Source organism: Caretta caretta, chromosome 6 (genome assembly GCF_965140235.1).
Source record: "Caretta caretta isolate rCarCar2 chromosome 6, rCarCar1.hap1, whole genome shotgun sequence".
Taxonomy (NCBI): domain Eukaryota; kingdom Metazoa; phylum Chordata; order Testudines; family Cheloniidae; genus Caretta; species Caretta caretta.
This window is the reverse complement of record NC_134211.1, coordinates 77120554-77146073: the sequence shown is the minus strand read 5'-3', so window position 1 is coordinate 77146073 and position 25520 is coordinate 77120554. Positions and strand designations below refer to the sequence as shown.

The following is a 25520-nucleotide window of genomic DNA, read 5'->3' as shown; positions in this document are numbered from 1 at the left end:
CGGTGCATCATGAGATGATCCATCTCCTAAATGATTCCAGCTGAAGAGAGCATATTACACTGGTGCTCTGGAATCTGCACTGGATTTCCATTCACTAATAGTTCCACTTAGAGGTTATGATATTGATCTACAAAACCCTTAAATGAGTAGAAGCATATTATCTTAAGGACCATGTTACCTTAAGGAGATGCCATGGCAGTTGCAATCCTCTGACATAAATATGACTAAAAGGTATAAATTCTAAGAAGAAAGAGATAGGGCACATTCTCCACAGGAAACAGGAAGAGTCTAAGGGCTTGTCTACACTTAGAAATTTTACAAAATACCTGTTATGGAATAATTTTTCTGGAATAGCTATTTTGGTAAATTTCCAAGTGTAGATAAGCCATAAACCACCTTATTCAGATCATGCTGTAATGACTCCCCTTTTTGCCAATACATTCCCACCGAGAAAGGACTGGAGCAGGTGAAAAAAAATTGACATTATGCCCCCAAAAAAGAAGCTACAGGAAGTGCAACATGCAAAAATAATACAGGTTGAATTAAGAAACTGAGATCCAAGGTTAGTAGAGCTAAAAGAGTGTAGACGAAGGCCAGGAACTCTAGAGAGGCAGCACACTCATTCTCAGAGAAATGGAAGGCATTATTCATTAGAGTTCCCTTCCAATAAATGACGGAGAAATGTGATGGGCTTTGAGTAAAATTGCATGCATCCCTCCTCATTCAGAGAGAGGGTTGCACTGATGCAGAAGGGCTGAAAGTGGAGAGGGGAGAAATAGGGGGAAACGAAGGTTATTGAGCAGAGTTCAGAGGATTCCTTGAATATTTGTATTACACATGAACTCAACTTCAAAACAGTTTCTTCTGCTCCAACTATCTGTTCCCCTTAGAAGTCAGAACACTTTTAGTCACTTATGGTAATTATGTGGTGATTATCTCAAGTTTATCTACCTGTAAAATGGGTACTATGCAGAAGTGTAGTGACCATTCATTATTTAATGCCTGTAAAGTTCTTTGAGATCATTCAAGAAAAACTGGAACAGGAATATAAAGTATTATTGCATCATAAGAAATCACTGTGCAAATTATTATATTGTCAGAGAGGATGAGAGTCACTAATAGCCATGCAAACTTGCTCAGGACAGAATTTGGCCTTATGTGTTCAGGTGAAAAATAAGCAGCAAAAGCTAACTGAACTCCATTTACATGAAAATATTGCTTATAATAAACACAGAAACAAGAAAATCAGCATAATAATTCAAAAAAAGTTTAGAGAAACTGCCCAGCACCTTTACAGAAGATAGAGGCAGAACTATTTCAAACTGAATATTGTTCAAATTTTTTCAGGAGGGATTGGCTGTTCTTAAAGAATTCTTTAACGTAGTGCTTTGGGGAATTAAGACAAAGTTAGTGATGACTATAACTTTCTATTAAGCAATTTTCCTTCTCAATTGTGCACAGCCACTTATGAGTCAGAACATAACAGCTCAATCAAACCTTATTATATCAGTTTTACTTGAACCCCTCAGAAATGCACTGAGAAAATTCTGATATTACTGCAAGACTTAGAAAAAACCTTTTTATAAATTGACTTTTTTTAAAACTAGAAAGAAGAAAATGGATCTTACCTTTTTAAGTTCGCTTAATTTCTTTTGCCATATAGCGCGAGCGACACGAATGTACTTGCTGTCAGTTACATAACAATTTGCCATAAGGATGTGGTGGAGTTCAGTGTTGTGGCTCATAGCTTTAAGGACTTTCTCAACATGGCTTAGGGAGACTGTAGCCTCAGTTTGTATGCCACCACCTACAAGCTGCATGGTACAAGGTACTAATGCAATCTGTCCAGCACAGTATAGAACTTCTCCAACCTAGAAGAGAATAAGAAAAAAAAACCAAGTTTGAATTTTTGTTTCCTTTTTCTAAGCATTCTCTTTCAGCACTTGCTGTTCTCTGTCATCAAAGAAGCACCTCTGACTTCGCCACAAATGGAGCAAGTATGTCAACCTAAAGGTCATTTTCAACAGGGATTTAGTTACACTATAAAAGTATCACACTGTAATAAACTTTAACCTAAGAGTTAATACATGGATGGTCAAATGTGCATAATCTTCAAAAGAATCAGCTGTGAACTGATGAAGTAAGTCTAGAAATATGTAAATTTAACCTTTCACAATGTCACAATATTTCTCTGCAATCACTGAAAGGGGTTTGTGTCAAGTTAAAAAATAAGTTGTTTACAGCCTGGCAACTCAGGTACACAGAAAAATTGATCTTTTTACTTCTACAATATATGGACAACAATATTTTTCATTATTTTAAGGCAATCATATCAAGGTAACCATTCCCTACAGTGTATTAGCCTAACAGCTCTGTTTGACATTAAATTTTGCTATTGTTTCTACAACATGCCAATCCCCAAATATGCTGAACGGTTGGCTGCTTCTGCTTTCTTCAAGTACATTTGCACAATCTACAGAGTTTCCATGAGTTTAAACAGGTGGAGTTATGGGCTACTGTATTTTATGGGGTTTTTTACATATATGCATAATGAATCTGGTTTGCGGCTGCTTACATTTTTTTATTTTATTTTTATTTCTTTAGATGTATACAAACAGGACAAAGGCAACTATCCATAATACTCTTGGTGTCCTTAGCATAACTTAAGTATCATTAAAAATAATACCCAGCTAACGGGCAGCTATACAATTCATGATAAGCCACCACCAAGGAACAGGACACTGAAGATTGCTGAAGAAGAATCTTACTGGGACCTAGAGTGTTGGGTTTACCTTCCAGAAATCTAATTACAATGCCTGTTTGCTTCAAGAGCTAATTGGTTGCCAGATATACTGCTCAGACAGGGTATCCGATCAACATATGTTATTTCGTGGCAAAAGCATAGCTACTTTGGGCTGCTTTTCACAAGCTTACCAGACAGCACTCTCAAGACGTACATTCTCAACTACAGCTAACAGAGGAAACATTGGTTCCAACTGTTCAGACATCTTCAGGACTTACGAATTTAATGTCAACATCAAGATTCTTCATTCCCTTATTCTTTATTTCTCTAAAGAGTCTGTACAATTTCTGAGCAGTGAATGTTACTCCACATGACAAGAAAACCAAGTACAGAAGTTGGATGTATAGTGGGTGTAAGCAGCTTTGAAGCCAGCACAGGAAACATATTGCTGTAAGTAGAGAGAGCTGGGGAAAAGCTCTGCTTCACTATGTAAAATGGATTGTGCAAGAATTCTTTATGAGAAATTTTCCAGAACTTTTTGTATACACTGTATAAATTCCTCAAAATTAAGGCTAAGTAATAAAGAAATCTGTGTCCTGGAAGACATGGCAATCAAACCATGTGACAGACCCATATGCAACTCCAAATCTGTCCTCATAACTGTCTGTGTCTAACAAAAGACTCACACATGTAACTATTGGAAGAGTGTCTTACACAATTTGGCATACAAATTCTATGATTAGCAGCTGAAGAGGGGGAGGAGGCACAGAGGAAGCATAATAGAATAGCTGACACCCATCAAATGATCTTTTAAAATTGTATAAGATGTCTAAAATATTGTTTTGATAATGCTATATATAACCCCGAATTTTGAAAAAAGAAATGCAAGCAATATTTTGGTTAAAAAGAACAAATGGTCTTTTTTTTTTAAAAAAAGACTCTTCTATTTTAAAACATGTGCCACTGAACAAGGGAGTCCAGCCAGCTATCAAGTGGCATATTGACAAGATAGGAAGCAAAGCCAGGAAGATATGATTCAGAGGGGCACAGGTTTATTTTTGAAAAAGAGGCCTTTGTTCTCACCTCTGCTAAATTAAATCTTTGGATAAAACAAAGCCTCTAGTGCAGGTAACTTGCAATCTTCTATACAGAAATCTCCCCAGCACCACTTCTCCTTCCCCTGCTAGGCCCCTGGCTTTACACGCATCACCCATGTTAATTACTGGATAGACAGAAGAGCTGTTCAACCAGTTCATTTCCTCTATTCTTGAGCAGATTGTTTGAGACATAATATGAATACTAATTAATGATAAAATATCTGTCAGTGTTTTGAAATATGCACTAAGACAGCATTTTCTTAAAGTCTCCTGGATAGTTCCAATACAATTAGCCCTGCTGGTCACAAGCAGGGTCAAAACAAACCTCTGAAAGATTTGAGCAAAACTGGCAGCACTTTTGGCTCAAATTCAGTGGGAACTGCGCAGAATTTTTTTTTTTTTTTTTTAAAAACCCAACAACCTTTTTTTACCCCTCTGTTCTTAACATACTTGTTTGCATCTTAAGACATAATTAATAGAAAAACTGTATTCCCAAGATGCCACCATGTTATAAAAAGGTGAGTGTCAGTGGGGAGAAGAAGGAGAAGGAATCAAAACAAGATCACAGATTTTCAGCAACTATTTTGCAGAGGGACAGAGCTTAAGTTAAAAGGGGAAGGGGAAGCACATCCCTCTCCTCCTCTTTCCCAATGGCTTGATCACGGCACACAACTATCAAAATCCAACAAGGGCAAAGCAGCAAAGAACAAAGTGTTTTAGCAGGTTTCAGAGAGCTGTCTGTACAGTGTTTTAAATACTATACAGAAAGGCGATAGCAGAGTAAAAACCCATCTAAAGCTGGGAAGACTCCATAATATCTCATTTGCAGTATTGAAATCATACAACAGGAGATGTCACAATGTATGATGGCAATCCTTGTGTTGTGAAAGTGCTGGGAAAAACCCGGCTAAAGCTTCGCAACAGTTTCTTTGGAACCTCTATGACGACAACGGAAAATTTAACATACTACAGTTTCACAGAATATCGAGTCCAGAGAACCAACATTATCAGTGGAAACTGAACTGCAATATAATTGTTATGCATTCACACACCAATGTCATGGTTCCATTTGCACTGTGAATTTTATTTCCGTTGTAGCCCAATAAAATATTTCCTATGCTAAAATTCCATTAAAGATCTGATAAACCAGCAAATGAAAGCCCTCTCTGACTTAAGGCTTATCCTTCTGGGCCAAATTCTGATCTCAGTTACACCAATCTACATCCAGAGTAACTCCACAGGAGTCAATGGAATTGATTTGGATTCAGATTTTCGTAAATTACATCACTGTGATTCTACAGATTCTTGCACCTTGTACACAACTTTACACCTGTGCAAAATGCAAAAGTGAGTCTAATAAACTAATCATTCTATTTTCATTTTGCCTCAGTGTAAATGACTACATAAAGTGCAAGGCAAAGGAGAAACAGGCCCCCAAAGTCTTTAATTCTGCCTGTTATGGCTAGGAATGCCAACCTTTCACATGGGTGAATTCTCTTATATATTCTAGCGGTGCTGCAACATCTCAGCACAATACGAGGCCAGATCATGGCACGTTCTGAGTGCTGGAGCAAAGGAGTAAGGAGGTGTAAGGTACCCTCTTACTTCCAGTTGCTGTCTACCCCTAACACTGCTCTCACTGGGAGAGGGAAAATAGACTGCAGAACCGAAATGTAACCCTCTTCTTCCTCCCCCCATCAAAATAAGGTGAGCAGGAAGGAATGGCTGGGGTCTTGGTTCTGCCTCTCCAACAGGCCAGGAAGAGTAGCTGCATCAGTGCATAAGATGGTGTATTCTGTGCCAGGTATAGATCCGGTACAGTGTGCTCTCACCAAAGAGAAGCTCGCAAATCGAGAGTGTCAAATTCCCTGCTGGGCTACTTCTGAGGAACCACAACAATGCACTGCTCCTTACTCTGGCTCATGGCAAATCTATGGTTGTGTCCACAAGGGGTGAGATATACAGAGAAAAAAATATTTGTCACTTTAATTCAAACACAGTATAATTGTACCTCCTTTATTTATTATTTCGTAAGAAATAGCTCATGTGTATAAAATTGAAGATTCCACTTAATAAAACAGGTGAGTGAATAAGCCACAATGTATTATTTCACGTATTCAACTTTTTGAGCAGGACATGCCAACTTTTAGCTGAAATTATACTCCTTTTCCACTAGCACAGATTCTAAATCAGTGCAATTAAGACCACTTTGCAATTTATACTCATTGTCTAATAAACTGTTACCAGCCACCTACACTTTCCTTCACTAAGCAGGGAGGAGAGATAATAACTGATGACATCAAGAAGGCTGAGTTTAATGCTTATCTTGCATCAGTCTTCACTAAAAAGGTTAATGGTGACCAAATAATCAACACAATTAATACTGACAACAAAGGGAAGAAACACAAGCCAAAACAGGGAAAGAACAGGTTAAAGAATATTTAGATAAGTAAGTCAGTGGGGCCTGATGAAATTCATCCTAGGGCACTTAATGTACTAGCTGAAGCAATCTCAGAACCATTAGCAATTATCTTCGAGAACTCATGGAGGACAGGCGAGGTCCCAGTACCTCTCTTTAAAAAGGGGAACAAAGAGGATCCAGGGAATTAGTCTAGTCACCCTAACTTTAATAATTTGTTCCAGTGTCTTTCCAGGTATCAAACAATTAATTTGTAAGCACCTTGAGGAGAACAAGGTGATACATAATAGCCAAAATGGATTTAGCAAGAACAAATCATGCCAAACCAATCCAATTTCCTTCCCAAATGGGGAAAATCAGAAGTGTCGTATGTAAGACATGGGAGGTAGTAGTCCTGCTCTATTTGGCACTGGTGGGGCCTCCGCTGCAGTACTGTCTCTAATCCTGGGAAGCCACATTTTAAGAAAGATGTGGACAAACTGGACAGAGGCCAGAGAAGAGCAACAAAACTGATCAAAGGTTTAGAAAACCAGACCGATGAGGAAATGTTATAAAAGCTGGGAATGCTTAGTCTTCAGGAAAGAAGACTGAGGAGGGACCTTTAACAGTCTTTAAAAAGCTCAATTTGTTTATCTTAACAAAGAGGAGGTTAAGGGGTGACTTGATTACAGTATGTAAGTATCTACATGGGGAACAAATATTTAATAATGGATTATTCAATCTAGCAGGGGAAGTTGGCTGGAAGTTGAAGCTCGACAAACTCAGAGTGGAAATAGGGTGTACATTTTTTATCGTGAGAACAACTTACCAAGAGCCATGATAGATTCTCCGTCACTGACAATTTTTAAATAAAGATTGGATGTTTTTCAAAAAGAAATGTCCTAGGAACTATTTTGGGGAAGCTTTTATGGCCTGTGTTATACAGGAAGCCAGACTAGATGATCACAATAGTGCCTTTTGGCCTTGGAATCTATGCATATGTTAAGGGCTGTTATAAAGAGGATAGCAATCAATTGTTTTCCATGTCCACTGAAGGTAGGACAAGAAGTAATGGACTTAATCCGCAGCAATGGAGATTTAAAAGGCTAGATTTTAGGAAAAACTTTCTAACAATACGGGTAGCTAAGTTCTGGTGCAATCACAAACATCGGAGATTTTAAAGGACAGGTTGGACACACCCCTGTTGGAGATGGTCTAAGTTTACCTGGTCCTGCCTCAGTGCTTGGGTCTGGACTTTATGACCTCTTGAGGTCCCCTTCAGCTTGATATTTCTATCATTCTGTGAACTTAAACATACTAAAAATTACACATCCAGAAACTATTCCAGAAAATGAAGTGCTAATGGAGCTAATTAATGGTGCCATTGATGTAGCTGATGCTTACAGATGGGGAGAACACCTTTGTATCAGGAATAATTGAGAGTGTTATTTAGAATAGAATACAGTAACTCCTCACTTAACGTTGTAGTTATGTTCCTGAAAAATGTAACTTTAAATGAAACAATGTTAAACGAATCCAATTTTCCCATAAGATTTAATTCCAAAGAAATTTTTTTGGGGCAGATAAAAGGCATTATATACTGTACAGTACTGTGGTTGGGAGGTGCCCGTGGCTTACCCCACACAGGCACAGCCTGCTGCAGGCAAGGACACTAGGAAGCACCTTGCACAGCAGAACGGCAGCTTCCTCCCCCCCTCCCCCCCCAGAAGAACAGGTGCTGACTTTGCCAGGGGATGCTCCAGGCCCGCCTCTTCCCGTCGCCACTCCGCTCTAGTCCCGCCTCTTCCCGTCCCCACTCTCCTCTCAGGAGGACACTGTGTCCCTGCTCCTCCCCCTCCCTCCAGAAAGTCCTAAGCGCCTGTTTGGCGGCGGGGGAAGTGCTGGGAGGGAAGCGGGAGGAGCCGGAAAAGAGGAACTTGTACAATGCTCCCTTGTTAAGTCAGTACTCTTCCACAGAATCGTACAACCAGTGGACAGAGCAGGCAACTAAACGATGTTATAAGGGAGCATTGCACAACTTTTAACGAGCATGTTCCCTAATGGAGCAGCGGCGTAACTCCAAAACAACATTAAGCGGGAGAAAGTTAAGTGAGGAGTTACTGTAATTAAACCTTTGGACAAATATAACCTGTTAAGGTCAAATCAAGCTTCTAAAGGGAAATCATGCTTTTCATGCCTCAGGCCCCATCACACATTATGGGGCTGGTTCAGTTAACCTTAAGATCAAAGATGTAAGGTAATGCAGGAAACTAATAATTTTATCTACATTGTCTTCAGTTTAGCTATCTTTGATATAATGAAATACTGGCTAATTACCTTATGTGAATGATTGCAACTAGTTTACCTGTGTATGCATAAGAAATAGAGGATTAGCTTCAAAGCAATGGTCCACAGACAATCTGCAATGCCTATTCTTCCTCGGGGGAAGGTCCTGCTGTGTTAGTCTTGTCATCTTATTAGAGAGCTATAAAGGAAAGCCCTGGACCTGATCCTGCCATGTCAAGTTTGCTTAAACTTTGAACAGGAGAAGTATAAGTTGTAAGATGGAGATCTTTCAAATAATGACTTGGAAAAACCTGGAAAATGCTTGAAAAGACTTTAACAAACTTTACATCTAAGCTGCCTTTGGATTCTGACCTGTTGGGATGATTCCAGAGAGACTTTTACAAGTGAAAAGAATAGGAGTACTTGTGGCACCTTAGAGACTAACCAATTTATTTGAGCATGAGCTTTCGTGAGCTACAGCTCACTTCATCAGATGTATACCGTGGAAACTGCAGCAGACTTTATATACACACAGAGAATATGAAACAATACCTCCTCCCACCCCACTGTCCTGCTGGTAATAGCTTATCTAAAGTGATCAACAGGTGGGCCATTTCCAGCACAAATCCAGGTTTTCTCACCCTCCACCCCCCCACACAAATTCACTCTCCTGCTGGTGCTAGCCCATCCAAAGTGACAACTCTTTACATAATCAAGTCGGGCTATTTCCTGCATAGATCCAGGTTTTCTCACATCCCCCCCACCCCCATACACACACAAACTCACTCTCCTGCTGGTAATAGCTCATCTAAACTGACCACTCTCCAAGTTTAAATCCAAGTTAAACCAGAACATCTGGGGGGGGGGGGGGGTAGGAAAAAACAAGAGGAAACAGGCTACCTTGCATAATGACTTAGCCACTCCCAGTCTCTATTTAAGCCTAAATTAATAGTATCCAATTTGCAAATGAATTCCAATTCAGCAGTTTCTCGCTGGAGTCTGGGAATTCATTTGCAAATTGGATACTATTAATTTAGGCTTAAATAGAGACTGGGAGTGGCTAAGTCATTATGCAAGGTAGCCTGTTTCCTCTTGTTTTTTCCTACCCCCCCCCCCCAGATGTTCTGGTTTAACTTGGATTTAAACTTGGAGAGTGGTCAGTTTAGATGAGCTATTACCAGCAGGAGAGTGAGTTTGTGTGTGTATGGGGGTGGGGGGGATGTGAGAAAACCTGGATCTATGCAGGAAATAGCCCGACTTGATTATGTAAAGAGTTGTCACTTTGGATGGGCTAGCACCAGCAGGAGAGTGAATTTGTGTGGGGGGGTGGAGGGTGAGAAAACCTGGATTTGTGCTGGAAATGGCCCACCTGTTGATCACTTTAGATAAGCTATTACCAGCAGGACAGTGGGGTGGGAGGAGGTATTGTTTCATATTCTCTGTGTGTATATAAAGTCTGCTGCAGTTTCCACGGTATACATCTGATGAAGTGAGCTGTAGCTCACGAAAGCTCATGCTCAAATAAATTGGTTAGTCTCTAAGGTGCCACAAGTACTCCTATTCTTTTTGCGAATACAGACTAACACGGCTGTTCCTCTGAAACCTTTTACAAGTGAGCAGTTTATACATCTCTGCTATGAAACTGACCTAAGGACTCTACACATTTGTATGTATATTGATCTTTTAACCATTTTTAATGCTCCTCTTTCTTTTTCCTTTTATTATTAAGCCTTTAGTTTTAGTTACTAAAGGATTGGCATCAGTGTGATTATTGGGTAAGACCTGAGACTCATACTGACGTGGGGATAAGTGTCCAGTCCTTTGGGATTGGTGAACCTCACATATGGTGAATCAGGTTTTCAATACCCCTCACTATATTAGACTTGGCTGTCTAGATGGGAATCAAGGGCTGGACTGCTTACAAGGGATTGTATTTGGCTTCTAGTTAACCACTGTGGTTTTAAAGACACTGTTTTGTTACTGGCTTGGTGAATCTAATTACAGAATGAATCACCAGTTTTTGGGATTGCCTGCCCTATTCCTTGCAGTCTATCTTGAGCATAACATTCTCAGTATGGCCCATCCAGGCCCCTGGTCACAGTGTTGCAGCCACACCTGTATCCCACAAATCAGTTCAGAGTGAGATTAGTACTTAGTTTGCTCACCGGAGGCCATGAAATGGGTTTCTCCTCTCCTCTCCTTTGTACAGGGAAAGGTGGGCACCTTTGATGACTATAATCGAAAACATACTACAGAAGCTGCTCTCCATGGCCCCCTACCCAATCAGGGTCCCAGGTGTGCAGCCAAACATGCAGCAGATTCAATGGTCTGGCTGCAGACACCCATTGGAATGAGGCCATGCAGTTACACGACTTCAGGTAGAGGCTCAATGATTCTATCAAAAATGTAACTGCATGGATGAAACATCCATCTAGCCTAAGATCTTTAATTCAACTTTGCATTAGGACTGATGATCAGCCATTGGAGCAAGCTCAAGAAAAACAGCACACTGCCTGATCTTAGCTGGCCAGAACTCTTCTGTGGTTCCAGTTGTCTGACCAGACCCTGGACTTATGCAGTTGATCCAGCCCAGCCCCACCTCTCTGCAGACAAAAAGAACCACTGACAGGCATTGGGGTTGTGCCCAAATTGAGGGATGCCTGGGAACTTTACAGCAGGATGCCTGGCCAGGGTCTGGCCCAGCCCTGGGTCAGGAAATGCCAGAGCCTAGCCCCATTACGGGGGAGGCGGGGCGGCTAAGGTTGAGTTGGGTTGGTGCTTTAGTCCTTCCCATAGCAAATCATACTGCCACCTATCCACCCAAATCTTGGTAACCCCTAACCACCACATTACCCAACTCTGTCTCCCTCTTTGACTCCAGTGGTCTACCATGCTCAACTTCCACTTACAAGGAGTTTAAGGGGCATTGAATTCCCATCCTCTGCAAGGACTTCCCTGAGCTTGTCAAGGCTATTGACGGATCGCTCCTCTCTTCAGGCCCCCTCACACATCAGACAGTCCCCTTGGAGTTCATTACTTTGGCAATCTTGTAGTTTTGGGTCATATGCACTCTTCATTTGCTATTCATCATTGGTGTCCCCTGGATCATCACTCACGAGCAGTGAATCAGCTGGTGCTCTCAAGCTATACTCTTCTGTTCCCTGTGGTGCTGACAAGCCTTCCCAGCTGCAGCAAACAGCCGTTTGCATTCCGTGGCACACTCCAACCACTGAAGGACCCAAAATCACAAACTGAAGATTTGTCAGTAGTGTCTGGAATTCCTGTCAAGTACCGGGAACATGCCAAAGTATTCGACAAACAGAAGGCGAAGGCTCTACATCCTCACAGCTGTGACGATTGCCCAATAGATGTTCAACCAAGAATGGAGATCCCTTTCAGACACATTTATGCCCTATCTGAACCTGAGTTGCATGCCCTCTGGGCGTATGTCAAGGGAAAACTTGACTCCCCCAACATGAGCACCTATCTTTTTTGTGGCAAGAAGGATGGATCCGTCTGACTTTGCATTGATTATCAAGCCCTAAATAAGCTCGCCATCCAGAATCTATACCCACTTCGTCTGATAATCAAACTCCTGGAAATAATCCATTTGGCTTGGGTCTTCACAATGCTAGACCTGTGTGGAGCATACAACTTGTTCAGAATCTGGTAGGGATATGAATGGAAGACAGCATTTCAGACCAGATATGGCAATTTCAAATACCTGGACATGTTGTTTGGTCTATGTAAAGCCACTGCTACCTTCCAGCATTTCATGAATGACTATTTCAGAGAAATCCTTGACAAATTCATGATCTACTTAGATAACAGTCTCATTTTTTCAGAGAATCTAAAACTCCCTGACCACCAAGTGAGCACTGTTCTTGACTAGCTTTGCCAAAATTAACTTTCGTGAAACCTGAGAAATGTGAGTTTGATAAAGACACCATGAAGTTTCTGGGCTATTTTATCTCCCTGGAGAAACTTGCCATGGACCCTGCAATACTACAGCGATCGCCGTGTGGAAAGTGCCCTCAAATGTATGCATGGTACACTAAATGGGGAGGGCTGTGAGTTACTACAGAGAATTCTTTCCCAGGTATCTGCCTGGTGGGTCTTGCCCACATATGCAGGTTCTAACTGTTCGCCATATTTGGGGTCAGGAAGGAATTTCCGCCCAGTTCAGATTGGCAGAGACCCTGGTGTTTTTTCGTCTTCCTCTGCAGTATGGAGCACAGGTCACTTGCAGGTTTAAACTAGAGTAAATGGTGAATTCTCTGTAACAAAGTCTTAGAACCATGATTTGAGGATTTCAGTAACTCAGCCAGAGGTTAGGGGTCTATTAGAGGAGTGGATGGATGAAGTTCTCGGGCCTGCAATGTGCAGGAGGTCAGACTAAATGATCACAATGATCCCTTCTGACCTTAAAGTCCATGAGTTCCTCAGGTTCACAAATTCTTACCAGCGATTTATTCAAGGATTCTCTAAACTGGTAGCTTCTATAAAATCCCTCCTCCAGAAAGACTAAGTTCACCTGGTCAGCTGACTTGCAGATGGCTTCTGAATGCTTGAAAAAGGTGTTTATTTGTGCCTCTTTTTGACCGATCTGGACCCCACAGAATCATACAAACAATAGGAGGAACTAACTAATTGAGGCCCAGATCCTACAGTTAAACAGTTACACCCATACTTAACTTTATATCTGGGAGCGTTTGCAGGATCTGGCCCTGACTGACTATCCAGGGGAAAAAAAGGGAAAGTAACACAAAGTGCTATCAAATGTATAAAGTAAGCAAAATGGGGAAAAGATGTTTTTTCCCTCTATTTTTTTTCCAATTATAGTAATCTTAGGTGCTCTTTGTAACAATAGCATTCAGATATGTTCAGACACATGGAGACAGACATATGCTGCAGATGAATGCATGGCTATGCAGATGGTGTTGCCAGGAGGGCTTCGACTTCCATTGAATGCTGTTCAGAGAAGAAGGACTGCTGAGCGGAGATGGGGTCCATCTATGAAGGAAGGGAAGAGTATCTTTGAATACAGAGTGGAATTTCATCAGATTTCCCTTCTGTATTCCCTTTTGTCTCTCCTTTGTCCCTGCTGTGGTTGCCCAATGCCTCCCCCTCCCCCCTGATTCCAACCCAGGTCTCCATGTTTTGGACTTGCCTGTGAGGTTTTGTCTCCTCCCACATTGAACCCAGTTTAAAGCCTGCCTCACTATGACTATGTACTAATGCAAAAAGTATGGGGAACACACAGGAAGAAGTAGAAATACTGAATAATACTGAATAGTGAATAATCAAAATTATGACATAATTGGCATCACAGAAACTTCGTGGGATAATTCACATGACTGGAAGAAGGGTATAGATTTTTCAGGAAGAACAGGCAGGATAAAAGGGAGGAGGTGTTGCCTTGCATATCAAAGATGTATACAGTTGAACTGCAGATGAGATAGAAATGGGAGGCAGACATTTGAAAGTCTGTGGGAAAGGATAAAAGGTAAAAAATAAGGGTGATTTAATGATAAGTGTCTACTATAGACCACCAAACCAGGAAGAGGTGGAAGAGGCTTTTTTGGAAGAACTAGCAAAATCATCCAAAACACAGGACTTGGTGGCAATGGGGGACTTCAGATGTCTGTTGGGAAAACGGTACAGCACAGCACAGATTATCCAACAAGTTCTTGAAATGCATTGGAGACAACTTTTTTATTACAGAAGGTGAAGAAAGCAACTAGGAGAAAGGCTATTCTAGATTTGATTCTGAGGAACATGGAGGAACTGGTTGAGAATTTGAAGGTGGAAGGCAGGCTGGGTGAAAGTGATCATGAAATGACAGAGTTCATGATTCTAAGGTATGGTAGGAGAGAAAACAGCAGAATAAAGACAGTAGATACCAAGAAAGCAGACTTTGGAAAACTCAGAAAATTGGTAGTAAAGATCCTGTGGGAAGTAAGGGTAAGGCAAAAAGAGTTCAGGAGCTTAGGAAGATTTTTAAGGAGACATTATTAAGGGCACAAGTGCAGATTATCCCAATGCATAGGAACAATAGAAAACATGGTAAGAGATGACCCTAGCTTAACCAGGACATCTTCAATGACCTGAAACTCAAAAGAGAAGGGGAAACTAGGTCACACAACACAAGCATGTAGAGACAAAATTAGAAAGTCCAAAGCACAAAACAAATTTAAACTAGCTAGGGATATATAAAAGGTAACAAGAAAACATGTTATAAGTATTAGAAGCAAGGACAGAGTAGGGCAATTACACATTGAGGGAAAGACAATAACAGAAAATGGAGCAATGGCCAAAGTGTTAAATATCTTTTTTGTTTCAGGTCTAACTAAAAAGTTAGCTGTGATTGGATGCCTAACATCGTGAACATCAGTGTTAATGGGTTAAGTCTTAAGATATGAGACTAAAATAGAAAAATAAGTTAAGAATTACTTAGACAAGATAGATATTTTCAAGTCAGCAGGGCCTGATGAAATACATCCTAAAATACTTAAGGAACTGGCTTAAAAGATCTCTGAGCCATTAGGAATTATCTTTGAGAACTCGCGGATGATGGGAGAGAGGTCCTAGAGGCCTAGAAAAGGGCAAATATAGTACCTATCTACAAAAGAGGGAATAAAGACAACCCAGGGAATTATAGACCAGTCAGTTTAACTTCAGTACCTGGAACAAATAATCAATAAATTATCAATAAAATAACTTCAGTACCTGGAACAAATAATCAATTTGTAAGCACCTAGAAGATAATAGGGTGATAAGCAACAGTCAACATGGATTTATCAAGAACAGATCATGTCAAACCAACCTAATATCCTTCTCTGACAGGGTAACAAGCCTTGTGGACAGGGGGGAAGCAGAAGAAGTCATATATCTAGATTTTAGTAAGGCTTTTGATACTGTCTCATAAGACCTTCTCATAAACAAACTAGAGAAATATAGCCTATGTGGAACTTCTATAAGGTGGGTGCACAACTGGCTGGAAAAGCATACTCAAACAGTAGTTATCAATTGTTCAGAATGAAGCTGGAAGGGCATATTGAGTGGGATTCCTCAGGGATCTGTCCTGGGTCTGGTTCTAATCAATATCTTCATAAATAATTTGGATAATACCACAGAAATTACAATTATAAAGTTTGTGGATGATACCAAGCTGGAAGGGGTTGCAAGTGCTTTGGAGGATGGGATTAGAATTCAAAATGAACTTGACAAACTGGAGAAATGATCTGAAATAAATAGCATGAAATTCAATAAGGACAAGTGCAAAGTACTCCACTTAGGAAGGAATAATCAATTGCAGAAATAGAAAATGGGAAATGACTGCCTAGGAAGGAGTACTGCAGAAAAAGATCTGGGGGTTACAGTGGATCACAACTAAATATGTGATCCGATGAAGTGAGCTGTAGCTCACGAAAACTTATGCTCAAATAAATTGGTTAGTCTCTAAGGTGCCACAAGTACTCCTTTTCTTTTTGAGAATACAGACTAACACGGCTGTTACTCTAAAAACTAAATATGAGTGAACAATGTAATACTGTTGCAAAAAAAAAAAAGCAAACATCATTCTGGGATGTATTAGCAAGAGTTCTATAAGAAAGACACGAGAAGTAATTCTTCCACTCTACTCAGCACTGATGAAGCCTCAACAGTTCTTGGCATCACACTTCAGGAAAGCTGTGGACAAACTAGAGAAAGTCCAAAGGAGAGCTTCAAAAATGATTAAAGGTCTAGAAAATATGACCTATATGGAAAGATGGGAAAAAAATGGTTTGTTTAGTCTGGAGAAGGGAAGACTGAGAGGAGACATAGCAACAGTCTTCAAGTATGTAAAAGGTTGTCATAAAGAGAAGGGTGATAAATTGTTCTCCTTAACCACTGAGGACAGGACAAGAGGTAATGGACTCAAATTGCAGTAAGGAAGATTTAGATTAAACATTAGGAAAACCTTCTAACGGCAAGGGTTGGTAAGCACTGAAACAAATTACACAGGGAGGCTGTGGAATCTCCATCATTGGAGGTTTTTAAGAACAGGTTGGACAGAAACCCGTCAGGAATGATCTACATAATATTTAGTCCTGCCTCAATGCAGGTAACTGAACTAGATGACCTACTGAGGTCCCTTCTGGTCCTACATTTCTATTAAGATTACAGTATCGCTTTAAACCTCTAGTCTCTCCTCCTTTCACCAGTACTGAGCCTGTAGCACATCCCTTTCATTGCTAAGGAGGGTCTTCGGATGTAATACTAGTTGTCATCAGTATCACTGCTTGAGGTTTTACTAGTTAAAGCCCCAAGATCATTCCTGGACTTGGGTGGCTAACAAAACAACATGCCATGACTGTATCAGAATAGAGAATTTGTGCATTACAGTGTGCATATGCTGTTAAATTTTAATTACTTTATTTAAATGTGCTATTAAAAGTTTCAAATGATATACTGCTATCTCAACAAGAATTTTTGAAATTTTCTAAGGGAGATATTTCATCCACTCACATAAAAGTATTTAGGTTGGTAATAATATACTAATTGCCCAGCAGGAACAAAACACCTGTTTCTTAGGATTGAGTGGAGTCAATACATAATAAACTAAATCTGTGTTGTAAATGCAGTCTGGTGTCTGAGTGACTGTTGCCCTTTACGAGGAGGTCACAGTGCACAAAAGATTCAGTGACCCCGTGACCTAACAATCAAATAACCTACCATTATGGTCAGTCAATGTAAATAAGCACAACTGACAATGTGCTAATTGGCTGCCCCTGGTCAGCCCAGTGTACCTCTAACCTTAATGAGGACCTAAATCAATTAATACTTCAGGCAATAAAAACCTCTTGCTGATTAAGTTAGATAGAAATCATCTTTTCTAACAGGATTAAAGCTGTAAGGTGGTGAACTTTTAATTTAATATATGATAATCCCTTCTTCCTAGGGCCCTCTTATTTAGCTAATGATGGTGAAATTGCTTTCTGTAATGTGGAATCTTTGATTCAGCAATCCAGAGTGAATAAGGCTTTTTAAAAAAAGATACCATTTATACAATAACATGAAAACATTTTCAGTACATAACATGCATTTGAATTCTATATGACTCACTCGATTTTAACATGTTATGATCTTCAAGTAGAAACATACATTCTCTTTCTTGAACTAGTACATGTTTCATTTTAAAATTCTGTGCAAATGTATCAATGGATTGATACTCATTTAATTTAAGTTTCCTTTCTGAGAAATGGCTACAAAATCAGTAGTTGGAAAACAAAGGATTTATTTTAATTGAAAAATGGAAGATCTAATGGTCATTACCCACTACTACTACAAAAGCCCCAAGACAAATATAAGAACGTGCATATTACTTAAAAATATCATAATTTAAATTCTAGAACTGTCCTTTAAATAAAAAAGGAATTTTTCTCCTGGCTAAGCTTGTAGAAGTACAATTAATTACATTAGAGCCCATTAGTGCTGTCTCCATTACAGACACGTAGTTTTCAGAGGTTTATAACACAGTTTCAGAACGTTGGCATCTGGCTGAAACCTGCCACATCTAATTTTGAGATGGAATTTAATACGTGTATTTCAAAGTAATAGATATTTGGCCACGTATGTTACAGGAAAGGAAACACTACTTTCCTTGCATTCTCCCCCAGTACCAAAGTTTACTTTCTTGCACTGATTTACATTTTGCTTTTTCAGATTAGATATCTGTGGGTTTTTAGTCCATTATGTAGAGCTGATTAGACACTTTTGATATTAAAGTGAAATAAGAAAATTCAGCTTTACATATGCAATAACTCTGTTCTATACATTTTTTTACTACAGTTTCATAAAATTTAAATGTACCACACCATTAGTACATATTTACAGCACATATTGTAGTGACTCTATAAACACAGCAAAACCTGTTTTGTATATTTCAATTAATAAATATACAAATTCCTATTCATAATGAGGAATGTATACTGTTATCAATTGGCAGCTGGAGCAGAAAGAAGCGTATTGTGTATACACAGTAACACAAATCTGGTAAATCTTACCGCAATTATTGACTTGACAGTAGGTCTGAAGAACCAGATACCTAACAGCATCATGCGCACCAAATCCACTTTAAATAAAAAAGTACACCCTCCTTCCACTCCCTTCCACCACTAACCACTCACTCAATCAAGCACAACAAAATGCTAAACCTATATATTGTTTTGAGCTCCAAATAACAGGCAGTCTTACATACGGGGCTTCATGCTGGCAAAACTCCCACACACTTCAGTGAGAATTACCTGGATGCAACAAAAGTAAACTATTAGGCCAAAATGTTCAAGAGAGAATAAGGTCAGCATTTCAGCTTCAGTTCTGAATTTTATTACTTATGCATGGTTAGATCAGACCAGTATATTGTTTGCATATATACTGTTCTGGATGTAATAGTTATGTTTAAAGTTTGATCAAAGGCAAATCAATTTTATTTTGTTCTACAGCATGGTCTCTAATTAAGGGATGTACAAAACTGAAATTTCAGATTTATGGAAGACAAAGTTTCAGAAACTCAAGTTCTCACATAAAAGCATCTCACGGCTCTGCATTCATATTTCTATTCCCAGCGTGTCAAGATCACAAAAAATACCAAAATTGTGCTTTTAAAAGACAGCTGCAACTGTAATTACAAATGGCTAGGCTCCACCACGGAGACACTGTAAACTGGATAGGCAAGGGCTACCTCCCCACTGCATCCAAACGAACCAACCACAACCACCGAGGACACGGCAGTTGGCCGAAGGCCCACCCCAACTAACCCCATCTCCACCCACATGGAGTCCCCAGAATTTGGTGGGAAGGGGAGGGAGGAAGCAGAGCTGAACTATGCTTCCTTTCTCAGGCCAGAGTCCCAGGATAGTGTTTCTTCTTCTGGCTGGTTGGGCCAAAGCCCCACACAGGCACACACTTACTAACTGGAGTTCTTGTTGGAAGTCTAAACAGAAAGGCCAAGGGCTCAGTGGGCATAAAGGATGAACTATTCTCTCATCTCATCCCTCCAGTACAGAAAGATAAATCTCATAGGCAGGTAGGTCAGCGTGAAGAAAGCTGCACTGGCTTTGTCCTGCAATGTATTTATTGTGTGGAAAAATAGAGAATGGATAGTCTCCATGACTATTATGCTACCACCTTTCATATGGTCTATGTTTTCCTCTCACAACCTCGGAAAAAAAGTCAAACTCCCACACTATTGCATTTGCACAGACTGTCAACTGTGTAAACATAAAATATATTTCTCATGTCTAAAAGCTGGAGAGAAGTTACCAGAACCAGTTCACTCACTTTGAGTGAAGATAGCAGAAGCAAAAAGGTACTGTAACAAATCTACCCCCATGACTTTAAATCTAATGGGAAACTAAACTCAGCTTTAAGTCAGCGTTTTACAAATAAATTAATAAACAAACAAACAAATAAAGACATGAAATAAGTTGCTCTTTGGGGCAGGTACTTTTTGTTATATGTTTGCCTAGCAGAAAGCGGCTGGCATTCCTAGATGCCAGTCCAATAAACAAATAAATGAATTAATTAGTGATTAGAAATGGACCAAATACAAATCCTGGAACTGAATATTCCCAGATGCTTGGGTATGTCTAGATCCCAACTTGAAGCTTATGCTAACCTCTTATAAAAACAGTTCTTTATAAAAATAGGTGGGGGAAATCTTCAAAACCTGAACATATATAAATCAGTAAGTCTCAATAATATGAATCTTAAATGGTAACAATGACTTAGCTATTTAGAAAATTCACCAGATCTGTGACAATTATTGATTTATTAGAAATCATGGAAAACTAGGAAGATACCTGAGGACTGAAAAAAATAAAATAAAACTGTTGTTCTTATATTATCATAAAAGGAAAGAGGAGTGACTCTGACATTTACTGTACAGTAAATCTAACTTTAATTCATTGAAAAACAAAGTGAGAGAGAGGGGAAAACCAACCAACCAAACCCCCACATCTGAAAAGTTTGATTAATATTAATTGTATTTATATAATGGCCCTTTAAAGAATGGTTGGCCTTGTTTGACAATAAATAAAGAAATATATATGATATAAAAAACATCACCTTAAAAAAGAATATATAGAGGGGTTCAACTTTTAAAAGGGAAAGAAAGTGACTGAAATAGAAGGTAATGGTAATTGTAGATGGGATTCTGACCAATGAATATCAAGTGTTTATAAAGTTCATATCATGCCAGCCATACCTGATTGCTCTTTTGCTTTTAATATTTACAATTACAAAATGACACTAAAGTACATGTAGCAGATCTGGATTTTAACAACATTTGATACAAGGTCTCAATAAGATAGTTTAAATTGGCTGGGATATAAATATTGTTAACTAGCTGAGGGATTGCTAGGAAAATATAATGAAAAATTGCCATGTACTGAGTTGGGATAGGTGTTTAGTGTGGTGATTTAGGTACTGGTGTTAGGCCAGATTTTGTTTAACATTTTTATTAAGTCAATGAAAGAAAAGATTAACAGAATACTAATGAAATCCACAAAAAAGATTAACTTGGAAGGTCTTATGAGCATCAATGAAAATACAAAAATAATACAAATGGGCCTAGACAGGTTAGAAATATGGCCAAGAAATAATAAAATGAGATTCAACTTGAGAAAAGTGAAAAGTAATCCCAGAACATCTGGGGAAAATATATTCTAAAATACAGATATTCAAAGAAGGGAGAAAACCTGACAGCAGTAGCGATGAAAGTGACCTTCAATTGTAGTGTAAGAAATTAAATGAGAGTTTGCAAGAAGATATGGGCTTTTATACACTAAAGCTTCATATCACAGGACAGAGACTCTAAATGATATGGGTGAAATAGCACCCAATATCCTGTATTCAATTCCGGGAACTTAAATACCAGAAAGATGTGCGTAAGTTGGTAGGAAGACAGAGAAGAGGAACACAAAATGTTTAGTGGGATGGTGGCACTGACTGATGAGGTAGAATTTGAAAAGCTAAGCAATGACTAAAGGTTCTACTAGCTTGACAATTACAACTGTATTTGGAAGGGTGTAAATACCAAGGAGGGAGATAGAGCTGATTGGAATATTTTTGAAAAGTGACAAATACAATAAAAATCATTTTTGTCTATATTTTCTCCACAAAATCTCAAGTTTTGGGCAAAAAACTGAAAATTATTACTCAAAACTAGAAAAGTTTTGGCCAAGAACCTAACATTTTGTTTCTGCAGTGTCTCATGGCAGGTGTAGTTTTGTCGCCTAATGCCCCAATGGGTCTGGCTCTATGGATGGATGACAATCACCAGGAGGCATCATATACCCCCTCTTACTGCTGCAATGCATCATGGAAGTTTCAAGATGTTCCATCTTGACAAAGTCAAAATTGTCTTTAGAAAGAAGATACTTTTCACAAAAAATCATGTTTCATCAAAAATTCAGTTTTCCATTGAAATATGGTTTTGATGGAAAATTTTCAAAGAGCCCTAAGAAGAACAGGAAATACGGTGAGTGATGCAAGTGGTGTTACTAGAAGTAATGGGATGAAAGCCCCCAAAAGAAAATTTAATATGAATTATTATTATTATTTAATGGTGCAAGTATGTTCAGCAAGTACAGAGGACGATATAGTCTCTGTCCAAAGATATCAACCACAGATCACACACATGGCCAAATTCAGCAGCACTAGCACAAGGGAGATGCTTGCTCCGAGACAGGTAATATTTAGTCCTGGTCCACTGACATGTTTAAGTTCTCAACACAACTAGAAATCAATGAATTCATTATACAATTGGAAAAGTGCGATTTGCATATTTCTGAAGTGCTACAGCACTTGTGTCTCGCTGTAAAAGGTCTTGAGATATCAGACTTCATACCTTGATTATGCAAAAAGAATATTTTAAGTATTTTTATGACATTTTAAAATTTAGTAGTTAACATTGGCATCTGCTTGTGAGGCTTTTATAAATAGATTAATGGTATTATGGAATGGTATTATTTGATTTTACTGGGGGGGGGAGACTAAACAAAATAGAAGAAATAACTTTTTTTCAGAGTCTCTGTAAGGTTATAAACAATATAAACTATATAGCCTACACGATAGGGTGGTGTGGTATCAAGGTTTTGTATACACTCATCTGGGATGTCTTCCATGGATATATAATTTATGGTTTCATTTGTGCATTTGCCAGTTATGAATCATGTCCCAAATTTTTGCTGATAAAGTTTTATACGACACAATCACGCTTGCCTCTTTTCCTATAGATAGATAGTGTGTGCTTGTGTGCTATATATTTCTTTCTCATTGTATCTTCTTTGTCTATTTCCTAGTATGTATCTATATCATGGATACAGATATAGGGAAGGAGAGAGAATGAACAACGAGAGAGAGATTGTGTAGAGCACACACGCATACATACTTACTATACATAGGATAGATATAGGGAAAGAGACAAAGAAGATATGCCAATGTGGTATAAAGCTGATCTACTGGCATGAATTTGGGATGGCCATATTATATAGACAGATTGAAAAATGTGTGTATGATCCATCTCTCTCTCTCTCTCACACACACACAATGTACTTAGAAAGGAATCTCACTGTACACCTACAGTAATGAAAGTTGCCACTAAGAATATGTCTCCTTTTAATAACTAAATTGTACATTAAAATATCACTCCAGAACTGTTATTATAAAATAATACTGGAGAAATTTCTAGGCTGCTACCATTCAAGGCTATGACATTGTGCTGGAATCCGGCATCCAAGGAGAATCAAGATTGCAGTCATAAAATTTTATGAAGAATGAGTTAGGTTTTTGCCATTCCTATCTGTCTTTACAATCTTTACTCATGCCAACCGTCTCCATAGATTAGTGTGATTATAAACAGAAGAGAGATGACTAGGCAGCCAAATACTCTGTATTGAAAGGTGAAAGCGGTACATCACACTACAGTAATTCACAGTGTATGAAACACATTAACAGTGACATTCCATTCTCATGGTAAAGATGCACTTTCCTAGCAGCCACTTGACTTAATATTCTTATTCAAAATATGCCTTTCATGCATGTCACTGGCTGCCTTAAGATGCTGCTTTGGGATAACAGGGAGACAGGTAAGAAGCAGCCACATAAAACTTATTTGCAAACAGCTGACCACACTATCAATATATAAGTGATCACTTTCATATTATCAGAGTAGTGTCATTTCATATAGTTCTAATTATGTTCTGTGTATAGCTAGTCTCACAGGGACTTGATATATAGTAACTAAGCAAATTAAAAATTAAATAATAGCTCAATCAATATTAACACACTTCCCTGAATCTTTAGAGAAAGACTATTCAGGCCAAAATATTCAGTCCGACTGTTCACTTTATAGGCTGAACATTTTAATATCTGAGTTTTCCGTGTGTGAGAGAGAGAGAGAGAGAGAGAGAGAGAGAGAGAGAGAGTAGATAATGCCTTATACAACAGCATATACAACAGACTGTTCCACATCTCAGTCTTCCTCCTTCCCCCCAATCCATGTTTGACCATGTACATGGTCTTCTCTCATATGCAAAAAAGCCAAACTCCAGAAAAGCACAAGTTGGGATACTAGGTGTTTCATCCTGCACTCTGTGAAGTCAACGGCAAAGCTCCCATTGACACCACTGGTGTAGGATCAGGCTATAACACAGGGTGGAGACAGCATATTCCCAGGTATATGAAAATGTATTCCTTTTTTTAGCACGTATGTATGATACATTTTCATTTCAACAGTAGCGCAATCTTCCTTAGGGTGCAAGGCAGCGGATGAGTCTATGAAGCAAATTTAACTATGCACATATAACTGTCTATATCACACTTGATATCCTTCACAATTAATTTAAAAACATAATGAACTTAAAGCAAAGACAGACAGTACCAATCCCACAAAAGACAACAAATACACATATATTATATGTATTATATCTTGCGCCTCAGGATCCGCTAGTGTGGATTTCATCACCTGTGCACAAACTTACTGAATTTGTTAACACAGGATCAGTGCCTTAATTGGTAGTATGCTGTGTAGCTAAAGTTTATTTCTCCTGCTGTCTGGAATGTCCACTCCCCATCTCTGCAAAAATCATGACCATCCACCAATTCTTCATATGTCACTCCCTCCAGCTCCTGGCTCTCACTGAGATCTGGATCCCTTTGTCTGACCTCTGACCTCACTTATGGAGACCGCTTCTCCTCACATCTGGTAACAGACTATGGTGAGATGCAGGGCTTTTCCTCTCCTGTTTCTACGTCCAACACCTTCCTCCTATTCCTTCCCACACTTCCTCCATTTTTGTATAACACTGCTTCTGACTCTTTTCTCCTCTCTCCCTCCACTGCTGTCATCTACAATACACCAAGCCCCTCCCATCTCCTCCCCTTTCTGATTTATACTTCTGGCTATCTCTCCCTCCCTCTTTTCAGTCTCCCACACTTCTCCTTGGTGACTTCAACTTCCATGTTTATGACCCATCTGACCCCTAGCTGCATATTACCTCACCTTCTCTTCTTCATTTGACCTGCAACTCTGGTTTAACTCTTCCACTCTCTACAAGGGCCATTCATCCGACTTAGTCTTCACCAACCCCTTCTTTCTCTCCCTCTAAGCTATCTGTTGCTGAGCTCTCTCTCTCTCTGACCATCACCAGGTCTCTTTCAGCATCACCCATCAACCCACTCACACAAGCCCTGATATTCAGCCTTTCTGTGATTTCCAGTTCATCAACATTGGTGACTTCTCATCTGATCTCAGCCCTTTCTGTAATGTCTTCTCTTTCCCTTTTCCTATTGATATGATTATTGATTTTCTCCACACTTCACTCTCCTCCACTCTTGACAATTTTGCTTCTCTCTCCCATTGTAAGGTCCACCCTGCCAAACCCCAGCTCTGGCTCACCTCCAACATCTTCTTTCCATCTCCCACTCTCATGCTGTTGAATATCTCTGG

At 39.3% G+C, this 25520-nt stretch overlaps 1 protein-coding gene across 6 annotated transcripts in view; it reads right to left on the bottom strand.

Moving 5' to 3' along the window:
- Positions 1 to 25520, bottom strand: part of DPH6 (diphthamine biosynthesis 6) — a 376392-nt gene that overhangs the window by 97411 nt on the left and 253461 nt on the right. For all 6 annotated transcript variants that reach the window (XM_048854094.2, XM_048854095.2, XM_048854096.2 and 3 more), the window contains one exon: positions 1629 to 1871. In XM_048854094.2, coding sequence (XP_048710051.2) covers positions 1629 to 1871 — 243 coding nt within the window. The remainder of the gene's footprint in view (positions 1 to 1628; positions 1872 to 25520) is intronic.